The sequence below is a fragment of the Rhinoraja longicauda genome, chromosome 31 (assembly GCF_053455715.1).
Source record: "Rhinoraja longicauda isolate Sanriku21f chromosome 31, sRhiLon1.1, whole genome shotgun sequence".
Lineage (NCBI taxonomy): Eukaryota > Metazoa > Chordata > Chondrichthyes > Rajiformes > Arhynchobatidae > Rhinoraja > Rhinoraja longicauda.
The window spans coordinates 15,713,142-15,738,262 of record NC_135983.1 but is presented as its reverse complement, the minus strand read 5'-3'; the positions used below and the strand labels follow the sequence as shown (position 1 = coordinate 15,738,262).

Here is a 25,121-nt window from a genome sequence, read left to right as displayed (position 1 = left end):
TACTGGATTCTCTGGGGGATGGGGAGCCAGTGGAGTTTATAAAGGACAGGGGTGATATGGTCACGGATCGGGGTGTGGGTGAGTAGACGGGCAGCGGAGTTTTGAATGTATTGAAGTTTACTGATGATTTTTGAGGGTGCGCCATAGAGGAGGCTGTTGCAGTAGTCCAGACGGGAGGTGATGAAGGCGTGGATGAGGGTTTCTGCAGCTGTGGAGGAGAGGGATGGACGGAGACGGGCAATGTTTTTGAGGTGGAAGAAGGCTGTCTTTGTGATGTGTTTGATGTGTTTGTCGAAGGAGAGGGTTTGATCAAAGATGATTCCAAGATTATGAGGAGTACACTCAAGCGGGATTACTGTGCATGTGGCTGTTGTCATGTGGCTGTTGCCTATCCATTGATATCTTTTCCAGTTGTTCTTTATAGATGCGAGAGTCCAGGAGAATGGATGCTGTCTTGCTTTATTAGAGAATAACGCATCAGATCCTGGCTTAACTCCAAAACCATCCTCAATTGCACATTTTTCATGAAGGAATATTGGACGAATATCAGAAACGAGGGCCCACACTAACTTCACTCTCCTTCCCAACGAGAGGCTGAGGCCAGGCTTTCATCTTCTGACTGCTCCTTTGGTTGAGAGTGAATGCAGATGGGATATCACCCCCTGCTCCCAGTTCCACACAGAGCAACCACCAAGTGATCATTTTGGGGAACCATGTGCATGGAACCTTGTTGGGAGGAAACCTTTTTTAATTTCATTTATCTGAAATGGAAAAATATATACAAAACAAAAAAAACATGCAGAACTTCTAATCCATTCTTAGTGTGCCTCTGCATTCAATATTGCTCGTGTTATACCCAGTAGTGTTAGCAGCTCCCTTTTCCCATGCACATAGCACCATAACCACTTGTGTGGCCCCTGGGGTGAAATCTCTTCCCTTGTTTGAGGGATGTCCTCGCTAAACTCAGTCCCTCAGTGTCCAGCAGCAGAAAGACCCTAGATTGTGATCGTCCATCATGGAGCCTTCACGTTGGCTGCACCAGGCTTCAGTGCGTCCCTCAGCATTTACTCCTGCAGTCTAGAATGGACCCTTGGTATTCCAGCACAGCAAGATCTCCACAAGGGAAATATGGCCGACTGGCCCATTCCATGCCGGGAGCAGATGGCCATGCCCTCTATGTTGCTCTCTGCTTGTCTGCGGCAGAATACTGCAGCCCACCATGTTCACCTTACATGAAGGTGATGATGCCCAGCTCAATCTAACCATGCAGCTGCAGACTCAAGTGATTACAATACAATACAATATATCTTTATTGTCATTGTACAGGGGTACAACGAGATTGGGAACGTGCCTCCCATACAATGCAATAATTTAATTAATTTAATCAACAACAACCCAACGAAACAAATTGTAACAGTTTTAAGACAGAATAAAGTGCAAGTGGATCTGTGCCGGATCACTGTGCGATGTGACCATCCGGCTCAGCAGGACCGGTTCATAGCAGCTATGGCCCTGGGGATGAAGCTGTTCCTGAGTCTGGAGGTGCGGGCGTAGAAGGCCTTGTATCGTCTGCCCGATGGAAGGAGTTCGAACAGACTGCTGCAGGGGTGTGAAGAGTCTTTGTGGATACTGGTGGCTTTTCTGAGGCATTGTGTGTTGTAGATGCCATGGTGGTAGCAGTGAGATGAGGGTATGGCCTGGGTGGTGTGGGTCTTTGATAATATTAGCTGACTTTAAGGCATCACTTCCTCTAGTTCCCTTCAGTGATGTGGAGGTCTGTACCTGTGATGGATCAGGCAGTGCTTGTTGGTCTTTGCAGCCTCCATTGTTCCTGGGTGTCCAAGTTGACGAGCCTGTCAGGAACTTTGCAACCACTCCACTCTCTTGACCACCTGTGCCAATATTGAGGGGAAGATTGTTCTTTATTGAAGATAGACACAAAATGCTGAAGTAACTCAGCGGGTCAGGCAGCATCTCAGGAGAGAAGGAATGGGTGACATTTCGAGTCGAGACCCTTCTTCAGACTGATGTCAGGGAAGGGGGCGGGACAAAGATGAAGAAGGGGCTCGACCCGAAACGTCATCCATTCCTTCTCTCCCGAGATGCTGCCTGACCCACTGAGTTATTCCAGCATTTTGTGTCTACCTTCGATTTAAACCAGCATCAACAGTAATTTTTCCTACACTATTGTTCTCACATCACTAATATTATTTTGGGGCAGATCTTTGCCTGAGGCAGCAGTCTGGAATCAACATCTATAATTGCCTGAGTCTGTAGATGTGTACAGCTTATCTGAGTGGACCTCTGCTTCCTATAGTTCAGCAGCATGTTATCAGTGGTGACAGCCCCTAAGGTGGTAGAGAGTGTTGGCACTGCCCCATGAAATGCAGCTGACAGCCAGCAAAGCAGAGAGTAAGGAGCTGTGGATCAGAGGGCCTGACCAAAAGGGAGACGCTGGGCAGGCTAGGACTTTATTCCTTGGTGTGCAGCCAGACTGAGAGGTGATCTAATAGAGGTGTGTAAATTCACAAGGGGAATAGATAGGGCAAATGCTAAGTCTATTTCACAGAATAGGGAAATCAAGAACCAGTGGATACAGGCTTAAGGTGAGAGGGGAAAATTTTAATTGGAACTGAGGGGAATTTTTTTCATACAGTGGTATATGGAACAAGCTATCAGAGGAAGTAATTGAGACAAGTACAATAACAACATTCAAAGGGTTTTGACAGATATGTGGATTTGAGGGATATGGGCTAAATGCCGGCATATGTTTCCAGCTTGGATGGGGCATCTTAGTTGGCATGGACAAATGGGGTCAAAGACCTGTTTAATTCCCTGTTGTATAACTCTGGCTCCAAGATTTGTTTGTTGATTTTTTTTTAAATCACTGTTGTTCAGAGAGAGTCAAAATTGAATTAAAATAATCAACAAAATAAAGTTAACTGAAAACATTTAAAAATAATTTAGGAAGTATAAATGATGACAAATATTTTTTTAAATAAATATCTAATCCTTCCCTTATACCTGCAAATTCTTAGCCCTATAATCCCCATCGGAATCCTTGGGCTTTGGGTTCTATGCGATGGACAAAGTGCATGGACAGATAAATGATTCTCTGGACAAATGAGCTGATGCACTTTGGGAAGTCAAATTCTCATAGGAAATTTAGAGAACTGGCAGGCACCTGAGGAGTGTGGATGTACAGACTGTGCTTGGGTACAAATCCATAGCTTCCTGAAAATGGTAACACAGGTGGATAGTTTTTTGATAGAAGGCACTTGACAGGTGTGCCTTTGCAGTCTGGGGAATTGAATATAAGGTGTTGGGACGTCATGGTGCAGTTGTACAAAACATTAGTTAGACAGCACTTGTGTTATCTCCATTTCCACCAACCACAGTACCGGAAGGATGTGATAGCAGATAGACAGCAGAAGAAATTCACCAGAACGTTGCCTGGAATAGAAGGCTCTAGTTATATGGGGAGACAGGATGGGTTGGATTTACTCTCACTGGAACGTGGGAGGATGAGGGGTGTCCTTATCGGGGTTTATAAAATGATGAGGGGCTTGGATAGTATAGATAGTCGGTCTTGTTCACAGGTCAGGGGAATCTCAAAATAGAAGGCATTAAGGTGAGAGGGGAGAAATTTAATGAAAACCTGAGGGGTGAGTTTTCATATAGAGGATAATGAATATCTGGAGTGAACTGTCTGAGCAGTTTCAAAGGCATTTCGACAGTTTTTTAGATAGGAAAGGAACAAAGAGAGACAGACCTAATGTGAGCATGGGGCGGAGTGGGGGGGAATTAGAATAGATTGCTATCAGGATTGGTGTGGAGTAAATGGGTAGAAGGTCCTGATTCTGTACTGTGTTTCCATGATTTGGTAACATAAGTGCCAACGTCAGGGATGTATTGCTGTTTCAAATGATGAATTCAAATGGTTCCAATTGGAATATTTGTCAATTGCCAACCAGATCTATCTAGTACAGGGGATTTTTTTTTTAAACTGCAATGTTGGGAAATTAAACAGAACAGAAAATGCTGGAAGTACTCAGCAGACTGGACAGCATCTGTGGAGAGAGAAATAGAGTTAATGTTCCAGAACTGGAGAAATGAAAACCGTTTACTTTTAAGTAGCAGAGGTAATGGTGGTGGGATGAATAGGTTGAAGGGACCATTTTTGATGGGCTTGAGACCAGGGATGCTTTAGGTGAGGGCAGTTGGTTAAATGATTGTACACTGCGGAAGTCTTGAATGTAATCATGTATAGTCTTTCCGTTGACTGGCTAGCACGCATCAAAAAGGTTTTCACTGTAACTCGGTACACATGACAATAAACGAAACTAAAACTAAAATTAATACTGGCCGTGAGGGAGAGACCTGGGTAGAGGAATGTAAAACCTGTGAAATGCAGAACAGAGCTGTGGGAAATGCCCTGCAGGCTCAACCGTTTGCATTGTCACTGCAGGGATTATTTTCATGACCACAATTGTACATGTTTGGTCCTGTCAAAAATAGGTCCTGCAAGCTATTTTAAATGAACATGTTTTGTATAGGATATACTGTTTAATGGATAATACGGTGTGTTTTCCTTTAATATCAATGCACCACTTTGTGGTTTCATTAAAAAACAATTGAGTTTACAACAGTGGGCATGTTTGTATACCCAAACATTATCTTATTCTAAATTAGACTTTTCAGATATATTCAGCTCTTTCCTATTTATTTGTTATTGTGTGGTTTGAATGTTGGAGGCAAGGTCAACATTTATCGCCCTTCTCTTGTGCTGGTAGATAGTAGTGAAACAGTCTGGTAGTAGCATTTCCACAAGGTTATTGGCTGTGGTTTACACGATCATGCCTTGGGATTGATGAAGAAATGCAAGTATATTTACAGCTGGTGAGAAGCTTAGGAGGTGAATTTGTAGAAACAAATCTTAAGAGTCCGAAGAGGGACCCAAAACATCACCTATCCAAGTTCTCCAGTGATACTGCCTGACCCCCCCCCCCCGAGTTACTTGAGCATTTTCTGAGGTGAATTTGTAATTGATCGACTTTCCTTGTGCTAGCTGCCTTTGTTCTTATGGATGATAATGATTTTAAGTTTTGGAAATAGATTGAGAAAAGCCTAGCGAGTTGCTCCAGTGCATTTATAGGTGGTACGCAGGGCAGTCATAGTGTGCTGCAGGTCCAATGAGCGAATATGAGGCATAGTGGGATTATGCAGTTCAAGTAATGTACCATGTACTGATTAAGAAAAATGGCATTTTAAAAATATTTGGACAGGTACATGGATAGGAAAGGTTTAGAGGGATCTGGGCAAATGGGGCTAGCTGTGATGGAGCACCTACCTTGGTCAGCATGGCCCATTTCTGTGCTGTATGATTCTATTATTCGATAGTGTTGATCTGCTTGAGTGCTATTAAAAGTTGCACCCAAACAAGTGAATGGAGGGCATTCTACTGCACTGCTGACTCAAGCCTTGTGAATGATTGAAAGACTTTGGGGAGCCAGGAAGTGAGGCATTTGCTCTTGTACTGAAAGTCTGTATGTACCTGGTGCAATTAAGTTTTTGATCAATGTGCTATTTACGTGAGATTTGCCATAATTTTTACCACAATTTTTTTTCCTTGTTGGTTTCTGTTAAAAAATACTGTTGATTTGAATGTATTTGCTGTGTTCTACCAAATCTGTATACCTTGACATCAATTACACATTGGATGAATGGAATGTTTCTTCAGTCCTTTCCAGTGCTTTTTCTGTTTGTAGCCGAAAAGGTGCTGGTATGCAGATCAATGAAAAATTAAGTTACATTTATCAACAACTTTTTCCAAAGAACCTATGGTGAAGGAACTGTCATCTTGGACTAGAGAGGAGGTTTGCTGGCGAGTATGAAATGGAAAATGGGCATAAATGTACTTTGTCCTGAACGGCCGGATGTACTGAGCTGTGACTGCAGTCTTCAAACCTTAACAGTATATATAAATAACCAGGATTAAATCACTGAAGATACAGTTCTAAATGTGTCCACGGCACAAAGATAAGGTGAACACTCAGTATTTTTCCTCGGGTAGAGGACACTAAAACTAGAGGGCATATGCTTCAAATGAGAGAGGAGAGATTGAAGAGGGACCTCGGGGGCAACAATTTCCATTTGGAGGGTCGTCCATAGCTGGAATGAGCTGCTTTGGAAGCTGCTACAATTACGGCTTTTATAGGACAATTTGGACAGATATATGAATAGCAAGAGTTTAGAGGGATATGGACCAAATGCAGATAAATGAGACGAGCCCAGTAAGCTGACTTGGTCAGCATGGACAAGATGGACTGAAGGGTCTCTTACCATGTCGTACAGCACTATGACTCTACAAGTAGGGAAGCAAATTCTAAAGATGACAATAAAGAAAGTCCAGAGGGTTATCGATAGGCTTATTGAATAGGCAAAGAGTAGGCAAATGAGTATATGATTGAAAATGTGAAGTTATCTATTTTACAGTGCTAGCTCCATTCTTCTTCACCCTGTACACTGCGGACTTCAGGAACAGCTCTGCAGACTCCTGTCTACAGAAGTTCTCTGACAACTCTGCCATCGTCGGCCTCATCGCAGGTGACGATGACAGGGCGTACAGAGAACTGATCAAGGAGTTTGTGGACTGGTACCAGCGGAACCGCCTCCAGATCAACGCGGGGAAAACCAGGGAGATGGTGGTAGATTTCCGCAGGCGCAGCCAGGTCCCCCCGACATCCAGCAAATGGACATCGAGAGGGTGGATTCTTATAAGTACCTGGGTGTCTACCTCAATAAATTGGACTGGACAGAAAACACCGATGCACTATACAGAATGGGCCAGAGCAGACTTTATCTGCTAAGGAGACTCGTGTCCTTTAGAGTGCAGGGGGCACTGCTAAGGACCTTCTACAACACGGTGGTTGCATCAGCCATTTTCCAGGAGTGGTCTGCTGGAGCAGCAGCATCTCAGTGGCGGAAGGGAAGAGACTCGACAAGCTGGTCAGGAAGGCTAGCTCTGTCCTGGGTTGCCCCCTCAACTCAGTGCAGGTGGTGGGAGCGAGGAGGATGATGGCAAAGTTAACATCGCTGCTGGACAACAACTCCCACCCCATGCAGGACACGGTCACTGCACTGAGTAGCTCCTTCAGTGACAGACTCCTTCACCCCAAGTGCGTGAAGGAGTGATATAGGAGGTCCTTCCTTCCCGCTGCTGTGAGACTGCACAACCAGCACTGCTCCCAGCAGACGAGTCAACAGTAACAGTTAAGAACACCCAGAAAACTGATGACAATTTATTCTTGTCTTTACTTTTATTTATAATGTCTTGCTATCCACTTTGCTGCTGTAACACTGTAAATTTCCCCGATGTGGGACGAATAAAGGAATATATTATTATTTAACAAGGGGACAAACCCCCTCTTATCCAGAAATGGTAAGAGCATGCAGAACTCTGATATGCACAGAGATGTGGGCTTCCTATGCATGGTTCACAAAAGGCATTAGTGAGCAGCGAAGGATCACAGGGGATCAGATGATCAAGCAGGTATTTTAGAAATGCCACTCGTGTGATTTTGTTAAATGTGTAGGTTGAAGCATTAAAATACACAAGGCCGTGGGGCATATCTTCAGAGAAAATACATTTATTTTCCAGCTTCCAAATTATTACTAATTAGGGCTGCTTGCAGAACATTATTGTTCATTGCATGAATACAAAAATAAGGCTCTTCTCCTCTAATTCTCTGGGATACTGTTGTGACCACGTCTGGAGTACTCTGGATTCTATTGATTTTGTCATTTTGCTCTTTTCAAAAATGGATGTAAACATTTTGGCAGCAGTTTATTATAAGGTTTACTGGACTTTCACCTGGACTGGATAGGTTGTCTCATGAGGAACAGTTGGATAGGTTAGGCTTGTATCTGTTGGAATTCAGAAGAGTGAGAGGTGTCTTGATTGAAGTGTATAAGATTGTAAAAAGTCTTGACAGGGTAAATCTGGGGAGGATGCTTTCTCTTGTGGGAGAATAGAGAGCTGGGGTCACTGTTCAAAAACAATTGCCTGACCACTAATGAGAGCACTGAAGTTTTTTGTCCTCAAAGGGATATGGATATTCAAGCTCTGTTCATCAAAGGGCAGTGAAAACAGCATCCTTAAATATTTTTAAAGCAGATGTGCATGGATACTCAATAAATAGGCGTTGTAAGGTTTACTGCGGGTGGGAATGCATTTGATGTTGAGGTTATGTCCCGATCAATTGGGATCTTAGTGAATCCCAAAGCAGATTTTAGGCCCAAAGTGTCAGAGTCCTGCACCTAATTCATATGTTTATGTATAAATGCATGTAATGAGGAATGAGCAGCCAGGCTAGAGATGGTTTCTTGAGAAAATGGAAGTTTGGGGTGTGTAAAAAAAAGTTAATATTTGGAAGTACAAAGTAGAATAAATAGGAATGATATTAGCCATAAGGACAGGTTGGACAGATTTGGGTTGTTTTCTCTGGAATGCCGAAGGTTGAGAAGAGACATGATAAAATTATAAAGTGCATAACTTTAAGGTGAGGCAAAGTTTAAAGGAGACATGCGGGGAAATTTGTTTTACGCAGAGAGTGGTGAGTGTCTGGAACACGCTGCCAGAGGTGGTGGTGGAACCTGGTACAAAAGGGATGTTTAAGAGGCTTTTAGATAGATATATATCGATATGCAGGGGAATTAAGGTGTATGGATTAGTTTATTTTGAGATTAGTTTATCTTGGCATTATGTGTGGCATGAACATTGAGGGCTGAAGGGCCTTTTCCTATGTTGTGTTCTGTGAGAATTCCGATGTTCCTTCAGCCGTTAAATCAGTAATCAGGGGTCATAGATTTAAGGTGATAGAAAAATTAGAGAGAAGTTAAGAGGTTAAACAAAAATACCCAAGGATAATGCTGTTTGAACTTTGTGGCCAAGCAGGTTGATTGATGCAAAAACTTTCAACAGTTTTTAAAATGCACCAGGTGAACACTTTGAGTAGTTTATTGCATTTACATTTTATTTCTGTTATATGCAATACTTAGTAACATTCCTGTTTATAAATGCTCCTGGTCCAGAGTATTTTTATTGTTTTTCAGGCAGGACTGGAAATTTTTATTCATCAGTGAATTGAAGGTGATTTTCCAGCTATAGCAAACGGAAACAAAAAAAAACTGCCAGCTCCCACATAACATGTCTCGCTGTTTATGATAGATGATATCTTTGTGTGCTTCTACATGTAGCTGATTTTTGTTTGTAGCATTTATGGCTTCTTGTGTCTACGTGCTGGGACTTAAATGTCATTTTTATTGTATTCTTTATGCTGAAATACTTCAGTGTTTTATGGAAAGATATCATAACTCAGAATTGCCTATTTGTAATATATCATCTTATTGAATTTAAGATTAAATTTCTCTTTCTAAAGTCTGTCCAACAATCACAACAGCTTCATTTCTCACAGAGCAGCAGTGAAGGCAGCTGTGTCTTGCCTTCAATCACAGCATGCGGTTCTGATGAGTACTTGCTAGAACAGTGTGTGCATGGCACTCCAATGCCCTTAAAGTTTGGACAAAGTTATTGCGATAACAACAAATCAGTGACTATAAATAGTGCTGAGCATTTGACACCAAGTTGTGTCTTTGAAAGATTGATCGTCAAGAATGTTTAATTGGCACATGTACTGGCAATGGGATAATGAAACTCTTACGTACAGCAGCTTAAAAGGCCCAAATAAATATACACAAATTAAAATGTATTGATCTATGATACAATAAATTATTTATCGGTAATCGGTCCTTGATTGGTGTTGATGGTTCATGGAAAGGTTCAGCCATTTTAGATGTTAATCAGATGAAGTAGATAAAGTAAATTTTAAAAGTCATGTTTATATAATGATAGCTAAGTTGCATCATTGTTTATTTGAGAGATTGTTTTGCTGAATAACAGTTTCAGGTTGGTATCCTTTCTCCAGTGTTGTCCTGACTGGCTTCAAACCTACCGTCCAGTCCAATATATTCCAACTCCTGTCGTGCAGAATAAATCCTGCTCATCATCTCTCCCTCTCGTGTGTACTATTTTATTTCAGAAGTATCTTTAAGCAGAGTGAATCATTCTATTTATTAAAGGAGCAAAGTACAAACTGCAGGAGAAACTCAGTGGATCAGGCAGCACTTGTGGAGGGAATGGACGGATTAAGTTTCTGGTCATTCATATTTCTACAGACAGATCAATGTATAAATGGAGTTTATAACAATGCCACCAGCATTTTAATTTGGAAATTGGTACAAAAATGGATTTAGTTGCTGAAGATCATTTATCCCAGCCCCAAGATGGAGATCCAGGTGTTTTCCAGGTGGTAATCTGGGTCGGATAACTCCAGATATTTCCTTACTGTGAAGTTGGTTCAGTTCCTCTGATTGAAGCTGTAACCATGTACTCAATGATTAGAAAACTAGGTATATGTTCTGCGTGACTGTTACTATTCTTGCTTCACAAGTTGTGGGTGGAAATGAGTTTCGACAAGGGCCATCTAAACATCATTGATGTTGCAATGCTAAGTTTCTCCACCACCAATATCCTGATGGTGCCTACTATAGAGAAACTGGTCAGATAGCATTGTTGTAGTGGCAATCCGAGGCAGAGTCTATATAACAGATAATATTGGAATCTTTGCATAAACACCCTTGCAACTCTGCTATGTCAGTTGGAGAACGATTTTCTGTCTGTTTAATCACATTAAAACAATTAGTTATTATGTTCAAATAATTTCATTACGTTCAAATCAATTTACACCTGACTCTAAGAACTTTTTACATTGCATTCATATAGCTTATTTAATATCAAGAACCGTTGTTCTAAGATGCTTCAGATGCTCAAGAAGAATATCAGCTACTATGACAACTCAAAAACAAATTTATAGGAAGGGCACATGGTGACTTTGAAGAGAGTACAGTGCATTATTCCTTGCCGCAAAAACTCTTGATCTTCAATAGTCAATAGTCAATAGTCGTTTATTTGTTACATACACATAAATGTGTAGTAAAATGAAACATTACCCGCAGTTGAACAATAAGACCAATAAGATTAATCAATAAAAATGCAATAACACATACAATCACAACTAACACCAAACAAAAAGAAACATCCATCACAGTGAGTCTCCTCCAGTCCCTCCTCACTGTGATGGAAGGCCAGAATGTCTTTTTCACTTCCCTGCCGTCTTGTCCCGCGGTCAGGCTGTTGGAGTTGCCACGTCGGGGCGGTCGGGGCTCCCGACATTGAAGCCCCCGCCGGGCGGTGAAAAAAAATCCCACGGCCTATTCCAGGCCGCGCCGAATGGTGAAAGGTCCGTGGCGGGCCGACCCAAGCCCCGCGATTCGGGGCGGGCGAACACGTTGCCTCTGCCGCTGCCGGAGCTCCCGATGTCGGCCCCCATCCAGGGGCCTGCGGGCTTCTGACGTCCACGCGGCCCGCGCCGGAGCCTCCGGAGACGAGTCGCAGCCGTTCCCGCAGCATTCGCAGGCAGCCAGCGCCGCAGGTGGTGAGTCCGGACCGCGGGCTCTGCGAACCAGAGCCCCAGGTGGTCCCAGGTGCATGGCCGGTGGTAGGCCGCAACGGGAACGGAGACACGGCACAGAACAAAGGTCGCGTCTCCGTTCTGGAGAATGTTACAGTTACAGTTCCCGTTCCCTCCCACCCCCCCCCAAAACATAACATACAACACTACATCATATTAACACTACAATTGAGACAAAAACAACAAAAAACACAAAAGACAGACGGACTGCAGGCAAGCCGCAGCTGCGACGGCAGCGCTGGCTCCTCCCTACGGCAGCGCTGGCACGGCACACAAGACTTCATCTGGCCAGTTGGCTCCATACTGAGATAACACAGCTCGTCCATTTTCCCACAGACCTGCATCGAATCTCTCAATAGCTGGTCTTGACGCCAACAGTTTGCTTGGGCTACTGCTATCTCAAGATTTATCTCAAATCTTTTTGCAACAGAGACATAATTGCTGTATATGTTTGTATATGCCTTTTTCATCAATTGTTCAGTGGCAGCTTAAAAGCCTATTAATGCAATAACACAGATAAATATATAATAATCAATAAAACAATAAATTAATAACCACAATACTAGGTAACCACAATAGTGCAAACCCAAAATCCATATTGCAACCAAAAATCTGGTCCAGTGAAGATCTCAGTCATTAGTGGTTAGTGTTGTACAGTGTCCAAGAGATTGATGGATGCTGGGAAGAAGCTGTTCTTGAACCTGGTGGTCACGGTTCTAAGGCTTCTGCATCTGCTTCCCAATGGTAGTAGTGAGATAAGAGTGTGGCCACGGTGGTGTAGGTCTTTAATATTGGCTGATGTAGAAGGAGAAGTCAGTGTAGAAGTAGAATGCAGAAGTCAAGTCAGGTCAAAAGTGTTGGAAATAATCAACAAAGGTTGAGTTTTCCAACATTTTATTCAGGCATTTCAATATTGTAGCTTTGAAAAATCCCAGCAAAGTTACTTTTGCAATGTGTCTTGGAAGGTATTATAATTGTCCACATTTAAAAATACATTTAAAAGACACTTGGGTGGGTACATGGATAGAAAAGGTTTAGCGGAATATTGTGTAAATGTGGGCAAATGGGGCTACCTTTGGGCATCTTGATTGGCTTGGACGAGTTGGGCTAAAGGGCCTGTTTCGGTGCAGTATGAATCTATGACAACTTCGTGAATTCTGCACTGAAGGAAGCCAGGAAGTGAGAGCAGAATTTTCTCTGCAGATTTTTGATGGCCTTTTGCTTGCAGTTAAATTACTGCATCCATAGAACTCTTTCACGGGTTGCCATGCAGGATGAGAACACAATGGTCCTCTGTCATCAACTTTAATTGCATAAAGGTCTGTCAACCCCAGCGTTGATTGTTTGGACATCGAAATCGAACAATTGGCGTAAAATGACAATAGAAGTGTAATTTTAAAATAAATGCTTACGGGCAAGGTCGTTGTGAGGCTTCCATGGAAGCAAAGTCTTTGAGTAGTTAGTATGCCGTTTGTCAGCACCAAGCACCCGTTAATGGTTTCCTGCAGAGCCGACCACCTCCACTGTGGGTTGTCACGCACTCTACAAATGGAGAAACTGTTGACGCCACACTTTCCATTGCATAGTTAATTGTTGCACTAACTGAGATGAAAAGAAATCCCAGACTTATTGCACCACTGGCCATTATATTGTGTGCCATTCCTTCCAATTAACTAAATTTAATTGTTGAACTTCCTGAAAATTCCTTCATTTTTAAATTCCAAGGAGTACTTTGTAAAGTAACCTGGGATAAATGCATGCATGCCTGGCCTTTTTGGAATAAACTAACATAGGCTTTAATTTTTGTCATTTTTGTTGAATGAAGTAATTGCACTGTGCACCCACAAAAGGTTTTAACTTTGACTCTCAATCTGCCCCTTCCACCAATATCCTTCCTTCCTGGTTTTACATTTCGCTCTTCTGTCTTTATTTGCCACCTTTTTGTCTCTTTTTCACCTCTCGGCTATGTCATTTACTCTCCCCATCTGCCAGTAACCTGTATCTACCTATCACTTGCCAGCTCTTCACCTGTCGTACTTTTCCAGCTTTCTAGCTCCTACTCTCAAAAGACTAGAAAGGACCCAACCCAAAAATGTAGTCGATCCATCACCTCCACAAATGCTGCCTGACCTGTTAAGTTCCTCCTGGACTTTGTGTTTTGCTCAAGATTCCAGCATCTACTGTTCCTTGTGTCTCCATTCTCAATCTGCTCTGAATTAGGAACTAATTAGGAACTGATTTATTCACAAAATGCTGGAGTAACTCAGCAGGTCAGGCAGCATCTCGGGAGAGAAGGAATGGGTGACGTTTCGGGTCGAGACCCTTCTTCAGACTAATTAGGAACTGAACTAATAACGGAGGAGGAGAGTAAATGTGAGCTTTCTTCTTGTACACTAGTGACCACATTGTTCTATGGTTGCAGTTGGAGAGGGGAGGTGGGGAGGAATCTTTCCAAGGCTGGTTTTCCAAAATCTGACTTGAAAGCTTTCATCAAATTAGCTGAAGATAATAATTAAGCCTCCTACTTTCAGTGTTGATCAATTTCAAATCTTGAATTTTACCTTAAATTTATTTGAAACTAAAAACTATTACAATTTTTTTTATACAGTGCTTAATGGGTCAGGCAGCATCTGTGAAGGGAATTGGACGGATGACATTTCGGGTCGAGATCCTTCTTTGAAACGCTGACCCATTTCCTAACCCAAAATGTAGTCTGGCCATTCCTCCACAGATGCTGCCTGACTGAGTTCCTCCAGCACTTTTGTTTTGTCAAGATTCCAGCATCTGCAGTTTCTTGTGCCTCCATTCTCAATGTCCTCCCTTGGCAGGATGAGGAGAGTAAATGTGAGATTTCTTCTTGTACACTAGTGACGCCAGCATTCAATGCCTGATGTTACCTGGACCTGAGGACTTGTATTGTAGAGAAAGGTTTTTTTTTTCTTTGCAGCGTATTGAGGTCATAGAGCCATAGAGTGATACAGTGTGGAAACAGGCACTTCGGCCCAACTTGCCCACACCAGCCAACATGTCCCAGCTACACTACTCCCACCTGCCTGCGCTTGGTCAAAATCCCTCCAATATGGATATGGAGGGATATGGACCAAGTGCAGGCAGCCAAACCTGCCCTATCCATGAACCAGTCAAACAGTTTCTTAAATGTTGGGATAGTCCCAGCCTCAACTACCTCCTCGGGCAGCTTGTTCCATACACTCACCACCCTTTGTGTGAAAAGGTTACCCCTCAGATTCCTATTAAAACTTTTCCCCTTCACCTGGAACCTATGTCCTCTGGTCCTCGATTCCCCTGCTCTGGGCAAGATCATGAGGGGCATGGATAATGTGAATGCTCAGTCTTTTTCCCTTGGTGCTGAATTCTAAACTAGAGGGTGAGAGGAGAGGGATTTAAAAGGGATCTCTGGCAACTTTTTCACTCGGAGGGTAGTCCCTATATGGAATGAGGTGCCAGAGGAAGCTATAGAAGTGGATACAATTACAATTTGAAAAAATATTTGGACAGATGTGTGGATAGGAAAGGTTTAGAAGGATATGCACCCAAATGGGACTAGCCCATTATGGTGGGCCAAAGGGCCTGTTGCTACACTGCACAATCCTTCATTGGGCTCATTAACACTCATTTTGAACTGACCTTATCTTGTAAAACAGAGAGTATTTTGAAATTAAATTTCTGGCTATTTGTGATTTCCTGACATTTATCATGTGATGGGTGAAAGATGTTCAAGAAATCAGCCGTTAATTATCATCAAAATGTATCAACCAATGTATCTAATTAGTATTAAACTGTTAAACTAAAAAAATTATATCTCATGAATTCTCAGTGGCAGTAAATTATTTGAAATAGTGTTTCACCTTTGACGATAAGATGATTTTGCATCGAAGAAGAATCTCAGACAGGAATGAAAACAGTATCTATTTGCAGAACTTAATTTGTCTATTTCTCTTCCAGCATTTCCAGGAAGGGCGCAGAGCGCAGCAGCACATAGAAAGCTGTTGGAAACAACTCGAAGCAGTAAGTTTGGTCCAACATTCAATGCTTAATTTATTCTACCTCTCGTTACTGAATAGCACCCCTTTCCAAATTATAACTGTTCACAAATTTGTTCATTTATTTCATACTAGTACCTCAAATGTAAGTCTCTGTAAATGCACCATCTGTCATGTCTCCTTATTACATTTTATTTGTCACATTTGACCCTCTCACCATCCATTGTTATCTTCTTGTATCATTTACAGCTGCTCTCCTCAATTTGCCAGTTGGATCAGCAACTTTTGTTTCTGTTGCAAATGTATTAATCATATCAATATGATAGTCTAAATCACTCACTGTTAATATCAAAGGAGCAAAGAACCTAATGCAGACCTCTAATCCCACATGAAACAGCTTTTCAGTCAATGTAATGTCTTGCTAACAGCCACGCACCCCAAATGAAATGCTGCACTCTCTTTGGCTAACTTTATTTCTTTCTCAAAAGATTCAGTTAAGTTGGTCAGACTTGCCGAGGTGATGCTTGGTTATATCCTGTTCCACTGGTAGGAAATGCCATCTGGGGGGCAGGGGTATGAAGGCAGCAGGAAGTAGCTATGATCAATGTTGATTACTGACCCCATGAGAAATCACAGCACAGGTCAAACATGGAGAAGGAATCGTCCTCATCACCAAATAATTTCTTTCTTCACTTATGAATCTTCCACATCGGACAAGGTTTGGAAGAAAAGCAGGAGGCAGCAAGGGCATAAATTGCACTCTGGGAGGGGCACTTCTCATCCTCCACCACATCTACCCCAACTTCTGAAACTCATCGGGACATTGCTGCTGGTCTGGATAATCCTTACTAATCTGTCATGGATGTATTGGTGAAAGTGTCCACTGCTTAGGGAGATGAAGTCCCACCCTCACGGCGATGGCGTCCTCCATTACGTTTAGCGCTTCAAACACACTAACGAGAGTAAAACAAACCTGGCAGCTCAAAACTGGAAATATTGCAGACTAACAATAGTATTTGAAATCTACACCCCCGTAGATGCCTCACTCTACCGTTACCATCCAGACAGTCCATAAACTGCAGTTCACTGAGGAAAGCAGGAAAGCACGGTGAGACCTAATCATGTGAATGATAAGATGCAGACACGAGACTTCTGATGCTCGAATCTTGAGCAAACACTGTAGGAGTGCTGGAGGAACTCAGCAGTTCAGACAGCATCTGTGGAGGGAGTGGACAGCATTTGGGTCGGGACCTGTCTTCAGACTAGATTTCAATTTGGCGTTTTTTCTCTATAAGAAGCACAAAACATAGAGTACGTGCAAATCAGAATAACGCTTTGTTTTTCCTTTCGTCTATTTTGTTCCACACGCATTGTTTAAAAACTGATAGTGCTCTACTTGTTTCCCTTTGCAAATTCCCGTTCAATAACAGAGCAAGCGAAGATTTGAGAGAGATTGCAAAGAAGCGGAGCGAGCACAGCAACATTTTGAGAAGATGGATTCTGACGTGAATGTAACAAAGGCTGATGTGGAGAAGGTATGTAGGAAGTATCTAATACACAGTTGGAAGATGGGTTGATGACTCAGCAACGTCCTTTAATGTACTGTGTCATTGGTTGCGCTGCGGACTTTGGTTTTACATTATTCTGGTCACCTAATACTATAATTATGAACTTATTGCATTATTGATTATTATATATTTATTGCATAATTGCATTAGCAATTCTCTTAAGCTGCAGCAAGCAAGAACTTTGTTGTTCCATTAACAATTGAGCACTCTTGACATGACTATTAATTTGTTTTATTGGTTTAACTGAATGTTGCACTTTTGAGACCACAAGAAGTTTGATGGAAATGTACTTTTGCTATTTGACAGTTGGGATAGGATAAGTTCATGTTGTGAACTTAATAAAAGTAATACAAGAGGACCACTCGTATTGTTTTGAGCACAGGAGGCTGAGGGGTGATCTCATAGAGGTGAATAAAATCACGAGGAGAATAGACAGTCAATGCACGGTGTTTTTTTTTCTGGAGAGGGGAATCAAGAATTAGAGATCATAGGTTTGTGGTGAAAGGGAAAAGATTTCATAGGAACGTGACGGACATTTTGTTTTTCAACATAGAGGGTGGTGGGTATATATTGGGTTTAGAAGATTGGACTGGTTGATGGATAGGAAAGGATTAGAGGGATATGAGTCAAAAGCAGGCAAATGGGACTTGCTTAGAGAGGGCATCTTGGTCGGCATTGTCGAGTTGGGACAAAGGGCTTGTTTCAGTATTGTATGACTTCTGGACAGAACTAATGGTTCACCAGGACAATTCAATTTAGGAGTTTAAAGTAAATGATTAATTGAATAAAAATCTTGAATAAATGTCAAAAAGTGCCCATGAGGTTCAGGGTTCACTTAAAGCCCTATCTGGGTCACTTGTGTCCTACAGGGAAATAAATCTAATGTTTTTCCATTCAGCCTGTATACAGAGAAATGATTTAGCAAATGATCCAGCAAACCAATGACTTCTCATCAAATTAGTCACCACAATCTTCTTAAGTCTGTTGTTCATATTTAGGGTTAGTATCACTATGTTTGGCTTTAAAAAAAAGATTATTTGCAATTATCCAAAAGAGAAATGAATCCATTGAAATGTTATTGAATTAAATCATTGAAATATTATTTTCATATTTAGCTGGACTTTTTTCTGACTGATTAATGACTGGAATTGATTGACTGATGCAACCTCTCGATTCAAATAATTAATGTTGGAGTAATGGTGTTCTGGGAATGATTTCACTACCATAATATAGCTTGGATCTCAGATTGTCTTTGGCTTGTATTGTAACCCTGCTATGGGCAAATGTCCACGGATGGAAAGTGCTCAGTGGCTAATCTTTATTCCAGCAATTGGCAGGAATTAAACTCTTTTCCTGTCCAACTCTCAACCCTGTCCTAGATGTTGACTGTTGGACTATCTTCCTCACTATCCGAAATGGGTGTGAAAGAGACACATTTGCAATTGTAGCAGTTGGAGTATGTCTCATTAAGTGTATAGTTCTGATAATTACTTTGAATAAAATTATAGTTAGGGTGATGTCACCATTTTTAAAGCTGAGAAGCTGTTATTGTTGCCTTTCCCAAGTTTACAAAGCAAAGAAAAGTGTGGGTTATTGGAAACATGTTTGTGGATGGTGCTTTAAGATACAGTGCCCAAATACAGTATATCCCCTGATAATGGACATCTGTTAGTTATAACGCTGCCAACTTCAGGATCCTGTTTGTGGTTGGACTCATCAGTTGGGAGCCAATAAAATGAATGTTTGGTTGTAATTAACGTTAGCCTGCATCTCTTAAAAGTGTTACAGATCAAGGATAGACTAGGTGACCGTTTCACCAAATACTTGTGCTCGATCTGCCAAAGCCTGCTGGATCCCCTGGTGGCCAACCATTTTAACTTGCCTTCCCATTCACACATTGACCTTTCTGTCCCGGGCCTCCTCCATTGCCAGAGTGAGGCCACGTGTAAACTGGCGGAACAGCACCTCATTTTCCTTTCACCTGTTGACCTTTCACTTTAGTGCCATTTTCTGCACTAAACGCATATTTCTTCATCTAGATAAAGCGCTTAAGGATAGCGGAGTCAGTGGGTATGGGGAGAAGGCAGGAACGGGGTACTGATTGAGAATGATCAGCCATGATCAGATTGAATGGCGGTGCTGGCTCGAAGGGCCGAATGGCCTATTTCTGCACCTATTGTCTATTGTCTATTCCTGAAAATCTAAACATAACGTCATAGAGCTGCCCTGCACAGAAATAGGCCATTTGATCCACCTTGTACATGCCAACCAATTTTGCACACTGGGCTAGTGCAGTTTGCTTGCATTTGGACCATGGCCTTCCTTTCCATATATTCTGTCTAAATGTCTTTTAAAAGTCATAATTGTATCCACTTGTATATCTTTGTCTGAAAGCTTATTCCAGATATAGATTACCCTCTGGGAGAAAAAGTTGCCCCTGAAGTCCCTCTTAAATATCTCTCCTTTCACCTTAGCCTATAAATCAGTGGTAGCACTGCTGTTCCTGAGCCTGAGATTTGATTAACCTTTTCATGCTCGAACCAATGAGCAGATGGCCCCTCGTGCTTCTCCGTCTCTGCAGCACCGGCTGTCCAGTTTTATGTCTCTCAACTGGAGTTTCACTTGGTAGAACTGCAGGTTTTCAAATCGGGTACCTGCTTTATCGGGTGAGTGTGAAAGATTTTGAAATATTAAAAGATGAAGAAAAGGCAACTCTTTGATGTCCATGAAGACATTGATCCCTTAAAATAGTCATGTATGATATTTGTTGTGGGACTCTGTGCACGAATGACTAGTGTGTGCAACTGTGAAACAATTCAGATTTAGTATCTTCAAAACAAGTTGAAGACGATGTGAAAATGGAAAAGGATGGGAGAACAATTAAAAATATCTGCATTGAATTGAGGAAAAGGAAATGTCAACAGGATTTCTAAAAACAGCGTTTCGGATGGGAATTGACAGAAGAAAATAGGAATCTTCGAATCATGACTGCTGAAAGTTCCCTGCAAGAAATAAAGTAACAGCTCACTCTGCAGTGGACCCTTGAAGAAATTAAAGTTAAAATAAAAACTATTAAAGCAAGAGTTAATAGTAAGAAAGGAAAATAATAGATAAAAAGGAATCCCTAATGTCATTAGAAGGGATGTGTCTAAAAATAATGCTAGTTTATGTATTATTGCAACTTTAATATTGCATTCATTTTAGGTCCTTCTCTGTATCTGTGGTCTGTGAAGGGATTGCAGAAACAACGCCTTCATATTAAGCCACAGATGAGAAATTTTAGACGTGAAAAAGTCAAGAAATTGGCATTTTTAAATATAGCAGAGAAACATGTAACCAAAGCAGAGGCAGCTACGCCAATTTATGTGGAGCTGCTGAACATCATAAGGTTATCATAATGCATGGAATGTGGAACAATATTACTAAACACTGAGGACAGTGTTTGATAAATGCTCAATTGCTCATTGATTTCATATCTTGAATAATGCTCTTTTTGTGAAAAGACCCATGTGACCACACTCAAATGTAAAGTTAACTTAAATTGAGAGAGGACTCTTGTTAATGCTTACAGACTATATTTAATATTTTTGGGGTAGGCATGTTGTTTAACATTTACATATTCATAGTTTATGGCATTTCAGTCTTGAGACCTGTATCAATTATGAATCAAATCTGTCCAGGTAACAGTTTTGAAGAATGCAGTTAAGAAATGTAATTTTTTAAATACCAAATTATTATATAATTCTGGAAATAGAAACGAGTTATTATAGTCATAGAGTTGTACAGCACAGAAACAGGCCCTTTAGCCCAAAGTGTCCATGCTAAGCTTTTTGTACATCCACACGAATCACATTTGGCCACTGTAGTTCAGCATCCTATTTAAGTTACTGTTAAATGTAAAGATTGTATTGTGAGGGAGTGGGGGGTGGGTGGGTGGGGGTGGGGGGATGGGACGACGATGACAATCCTCCCAAATCACACTTACAAAAATTTCTTCTCACCTTAAACCCATCTTTTTTTAAGATAAACACAAAATGCTGGAGTAACTCAGCGGGACAGGCAGCATTTAAAAAACAAAATCTCTTCAATGGGAAAAAGATTCTGACTATCTACCCTACCCTATGCCTCTTATAATTTTACATATCTCTATTAGGTCATCCCTCCGCCTCTTTTGTTAAAAGGAAAATAAGCCCAGCCTGTCCAATATCGATCCCGATAACTAAAATCCTCCAATCCAGGCAACACCCTGGTGAATCTCCTCTGCATCCTCTCCAGTGCAAACACATCCTTTAGTGTGGCAGCCGGCACTGCAAGCTCAACTCCAAGTATGGTCTAGCCAGTGTTCTTGCCCGTCTAGTCAGAGCAGCCTGCCATGTGGATCTTATTTTTTACCTCCTCAAAAAACTCAATCAATTAGGTGATTAATTAGTAATTATTATATATGATCGACCAGTCACAGGTAAACTATTGGGAGGAAGGAACTGCAGATGCTGGTTCAAACCAAAGATAGATACAGAATGTTGGAGTAACTCAGCGGGACAGGCAGCATCTCTGGAGAGAAGGAATGGGTGACATTTTGGGTTGAGACCCTTCTTCAGACTGAAAGTCACAGGAAGGGGAAATTAGACGATGATGTAGAGAGATATAGAACTGTTCTATATCTCGCTATATCATCGTCTATACCTCTAATTTCCCTCTCAACCCGAAACGTCACCCATTCCTTCTCTCCAGAGATGCTGCCTGTCCCGCTGAGTTATTCCAACATTTTGTGTCTATCACAGGTTAATTATTGTTTGTGTATTTGCATGTTGATTTGGTCTGGTTTTGGGTCAGATCCAGCTTGCCAATCATGACTTTACTGCTGTTTTTTTAACCAGGCCACTGTTGGTGTCGTTATTTATCTTGGCTGGTTGTGAAGAGTTAATCTTTCTGGTCCTCTGCAGTCTGGGTCAAGTCTTGTAGCCTAGATGTTATCTGGCATCCTCTAATGATGTTCGGAGGCCCTTTCCCCAGAATATCTGCAGCAGTTGGCAAGGCTAGATCAGGCTCTCAAACCTGTCATTGACTTAATCATTTTTAAAAGTTTCTTATCAGAGATGTTTCCCAAAAATGTTGCAATTGAAGTTATCAATGAAAACAGCAGCAACTAAAAAACGAACTAAAAACATACACATAAAAATAATTTAAAATAAATCAAAATAGCCCAGCCCATCACACAGACCAGCCACCCTAACATCTTCCCCATCTACACTTCATGCTGCCTTGGGAAAGGAGCCCACATAATCATGGACCACTCACGCCCTGGTCATTCCCACTTCTCCCCCCTCATGTTGGGCAGAAGATTAAAAAGCTTGAAAGCCTGTACCACCAGATTCAGGAACAGCTTCTTCCCTGAAGTTATTAGACTACTGGATGGTCCTCCCATTAGATGGCGTGCAGTCGCGATTCTCCAACTTGCCTCACTGTGAACGCTTGAAGTTTTATTTCTCCATGGCTGTAATGCTACAACGCTATATTCCGTACTCTGGTACTGTTCTCTTTGCACTGCCTGTTGTACTGGTGTGTGACTTGATTGTAGTAAACAAAAGCTTTTTGCTGTATCTCAGTAAACGTGACAATAATAACAGCAAAAGTAACATGCCTTCACCTTTGCCTGCTTATTTGTAGACATTGGAAGCAATGCACAGACACAAAGTGCTGGAGGAACTTAGCGGGTCAGGCAGCATTCCTGAAGAAAATAGTTGGGTGAAGTTTTGGGTCGGGACCCTTCTTCAATCTGAAATCTAGGTATGAAGAAGGGTCCCAATCCAAAACGTTACACCTCCTTTTTCTCCAGAGATGCTGCCTGACCTGTTGAGTTACTCCAGCACTTTGTGTCTATCTTGGGTGTAAACCACATCTGCCCTACTTTGTTTCTACTTTTTGAAATCAATGGAGTTTCATCTAGCAAAAGATTCAGTCCTCTGAGTCCATCTGCCGCCTTGGATTTTCAGGTTTTGCCATGTGTTTGTATAGTTCAGGGTGTATGGAAATATTCGCTACAGGCTGGCCCATCATGTGAACTTCAAAGTACAAATCTATCGTTATTTAAAAAATCAGAAATTGCTCCAGATGCAGGTTTGAGATATTAATGAAACTTTCCTTTCAAGAAAACAGAATTGTTATTAGATTAAATAGCTCATTCCTAACTCCGTGTTTTTATTGTAGGCAGCCATAAATGACCTTATTGTTTTTCCAAGTTAACTGAGCCTCATTGAATTTACTGCTGTTTTTAACCAGGGCATTGTTGATGTCTGATTAGGGTTTGTTGGAGGAGAGTGGAGCCTGGTAGCTCTGAGTAATGCGCAGGTTTTATTTTCGAGATGAAACAAAGGATTGCTTTCTGCCTTGCAGCACAGTTTAACTGATTAGGGTTCTTTAGGGACCTCAGTGTGCCTCAGTGTCAGAATGGAAATTATTGTGTATGTATTATCCAAAGTCAGGAACCATAAACAGTCTAATACTGCTGGTCTTAAAGTGAATCATATGAATAGAACATAGAATGTATTGTTGATGGACTTTGTTACATCCATTTACTTAGCATTCGTGAACTTGACTCTGTGAGAACATAGAAACATAGAAAATAGGTGCAGGAGTAGGCCATTCGGCCCTTCGAGCCTGCACCGCCATTCAATATGATCATGGCTGATCATCCAGCTCAGTAACCTGTACCTGCCTTCTCTCCATACCCCCTGATCCCTTTAGCCACAAGGGCCACATCTAACTCCCTCTTAAATATAGCCAATGAACTGGCCTCAACAACCTTCTGTGGCAGAGAATTCCACAGACTCACCACTCTCTGTGTGAAGAAATGTTTTCTCATCTCGGTCCTAAAAGACTTCCCCTTATACTTAAGCTGTGACCCCTGGTTCTGGACATCCCCAACATCGGGAACAATCTTCCCGCATCTAGCTTCTCCAACCCCTTAAGAATTTTATATGTTTCAATAAGATCCCCCCTCAGTCTTCTAAATTCCAGCGAGTATAAGCCTAGTCTATCCAGTCTTTCTTCGTATGAAAGTCCTGCCATCCCAGGGATCAATCTGGTGAACCTTCTCTGTACTCCCTCTAAGGCTAGAATGTCTTTCCACAGCTGTACCAGAACCAGCTTCAGGGCACAAATAATAATTTGGGGGGAAATATTTTCCAAATATTTGCATTTTATGCTTATCACTGTGTTGTAATGCTAGGCATAAAAATGGATTTAATGTTACAATAAGATTTCACTTAAGAAAGAAAACCCACTTCAAAAAATGCTGGAGTAACTCAGCAGGTCAGGCAGCATCTCAGGAGAGAAAGAATGGGTGACGTTTCGGGTCGAGACCCTTCTTCAGTCTGAAGAAGGGTCTCGACCCGAAACGTCACCCATTCCTTCTCTCCTGAGATGCTGCCTGACCTGCTGAGTTACTCCAGCATTTTGTGAATAAATACCTTCGATTTGTACCAGCATCTGCAGTTATTTTCTTACACAAACCCACTTCAAATGTAAATTGGAAATACTGGGACTAGCTGAGTGTGAGGGTAAAAGTTGGTGTTTCACGCTGATGATCTTTCACCTAACATGGGTTCGCCACATTAAACTAGCTGAATTCAACGACCAATTTTACTTAAACTACAAAAAGCATCTTGAAGCGTTTTAATCCACAGTCCAGTTGATTTCATTGCGAAAGATGAACTTAGCTTTGATTCCTGTTTGCTGTTAGCTCAGCAACTATGATCTTCTATGGACTGTGTCTTTGGCTACTTTTAGACGTGGACATTGGTTTTGCATTATTTTGGTCACGCTGTATCACTGTTATTAATTTATATTATTAATTATTGTATACTTATCTGTTTATTATTGTGTTAATGAGCCTGTTAAGCTGCAGCAAGTAAGAACTTAATTGTTCTGTTGCCAGTGCATGTGACAATTGAGCACTCTTG

At 41.6% G+C, this 25,121-nt stretch overlaps 1 protein-coding gene across 13 annotated transcripts in view; it reads left to right on the top strand.

Annotated features, from left to right (window-relative positions):
- The window catches only part of fnbp1b (formin binding protein 1b), a 145,784-nt gene that overhangs the window by 58,325 nt on the left and 62,338 nt on the right, over positions 1-25,121 (top strand). For all 13 annotated transcript variants that reach the window (XM_078426189.1, XM_078426201.1, XM_078426198.1 and 10 more), the window contains exons 5-6: positions 15,555-15,617; positions 17,023-17,127. In XM_078426189.1, the coding sequence (XP_078282315.1) occupies positions 15,555-15,617; positions 17,023-17,127 (168 nt within the window). The remainder of the gene's footprint in view (positions 1-15,554; positions 15,618-17,022; positions 17,128-25,121) is intronic.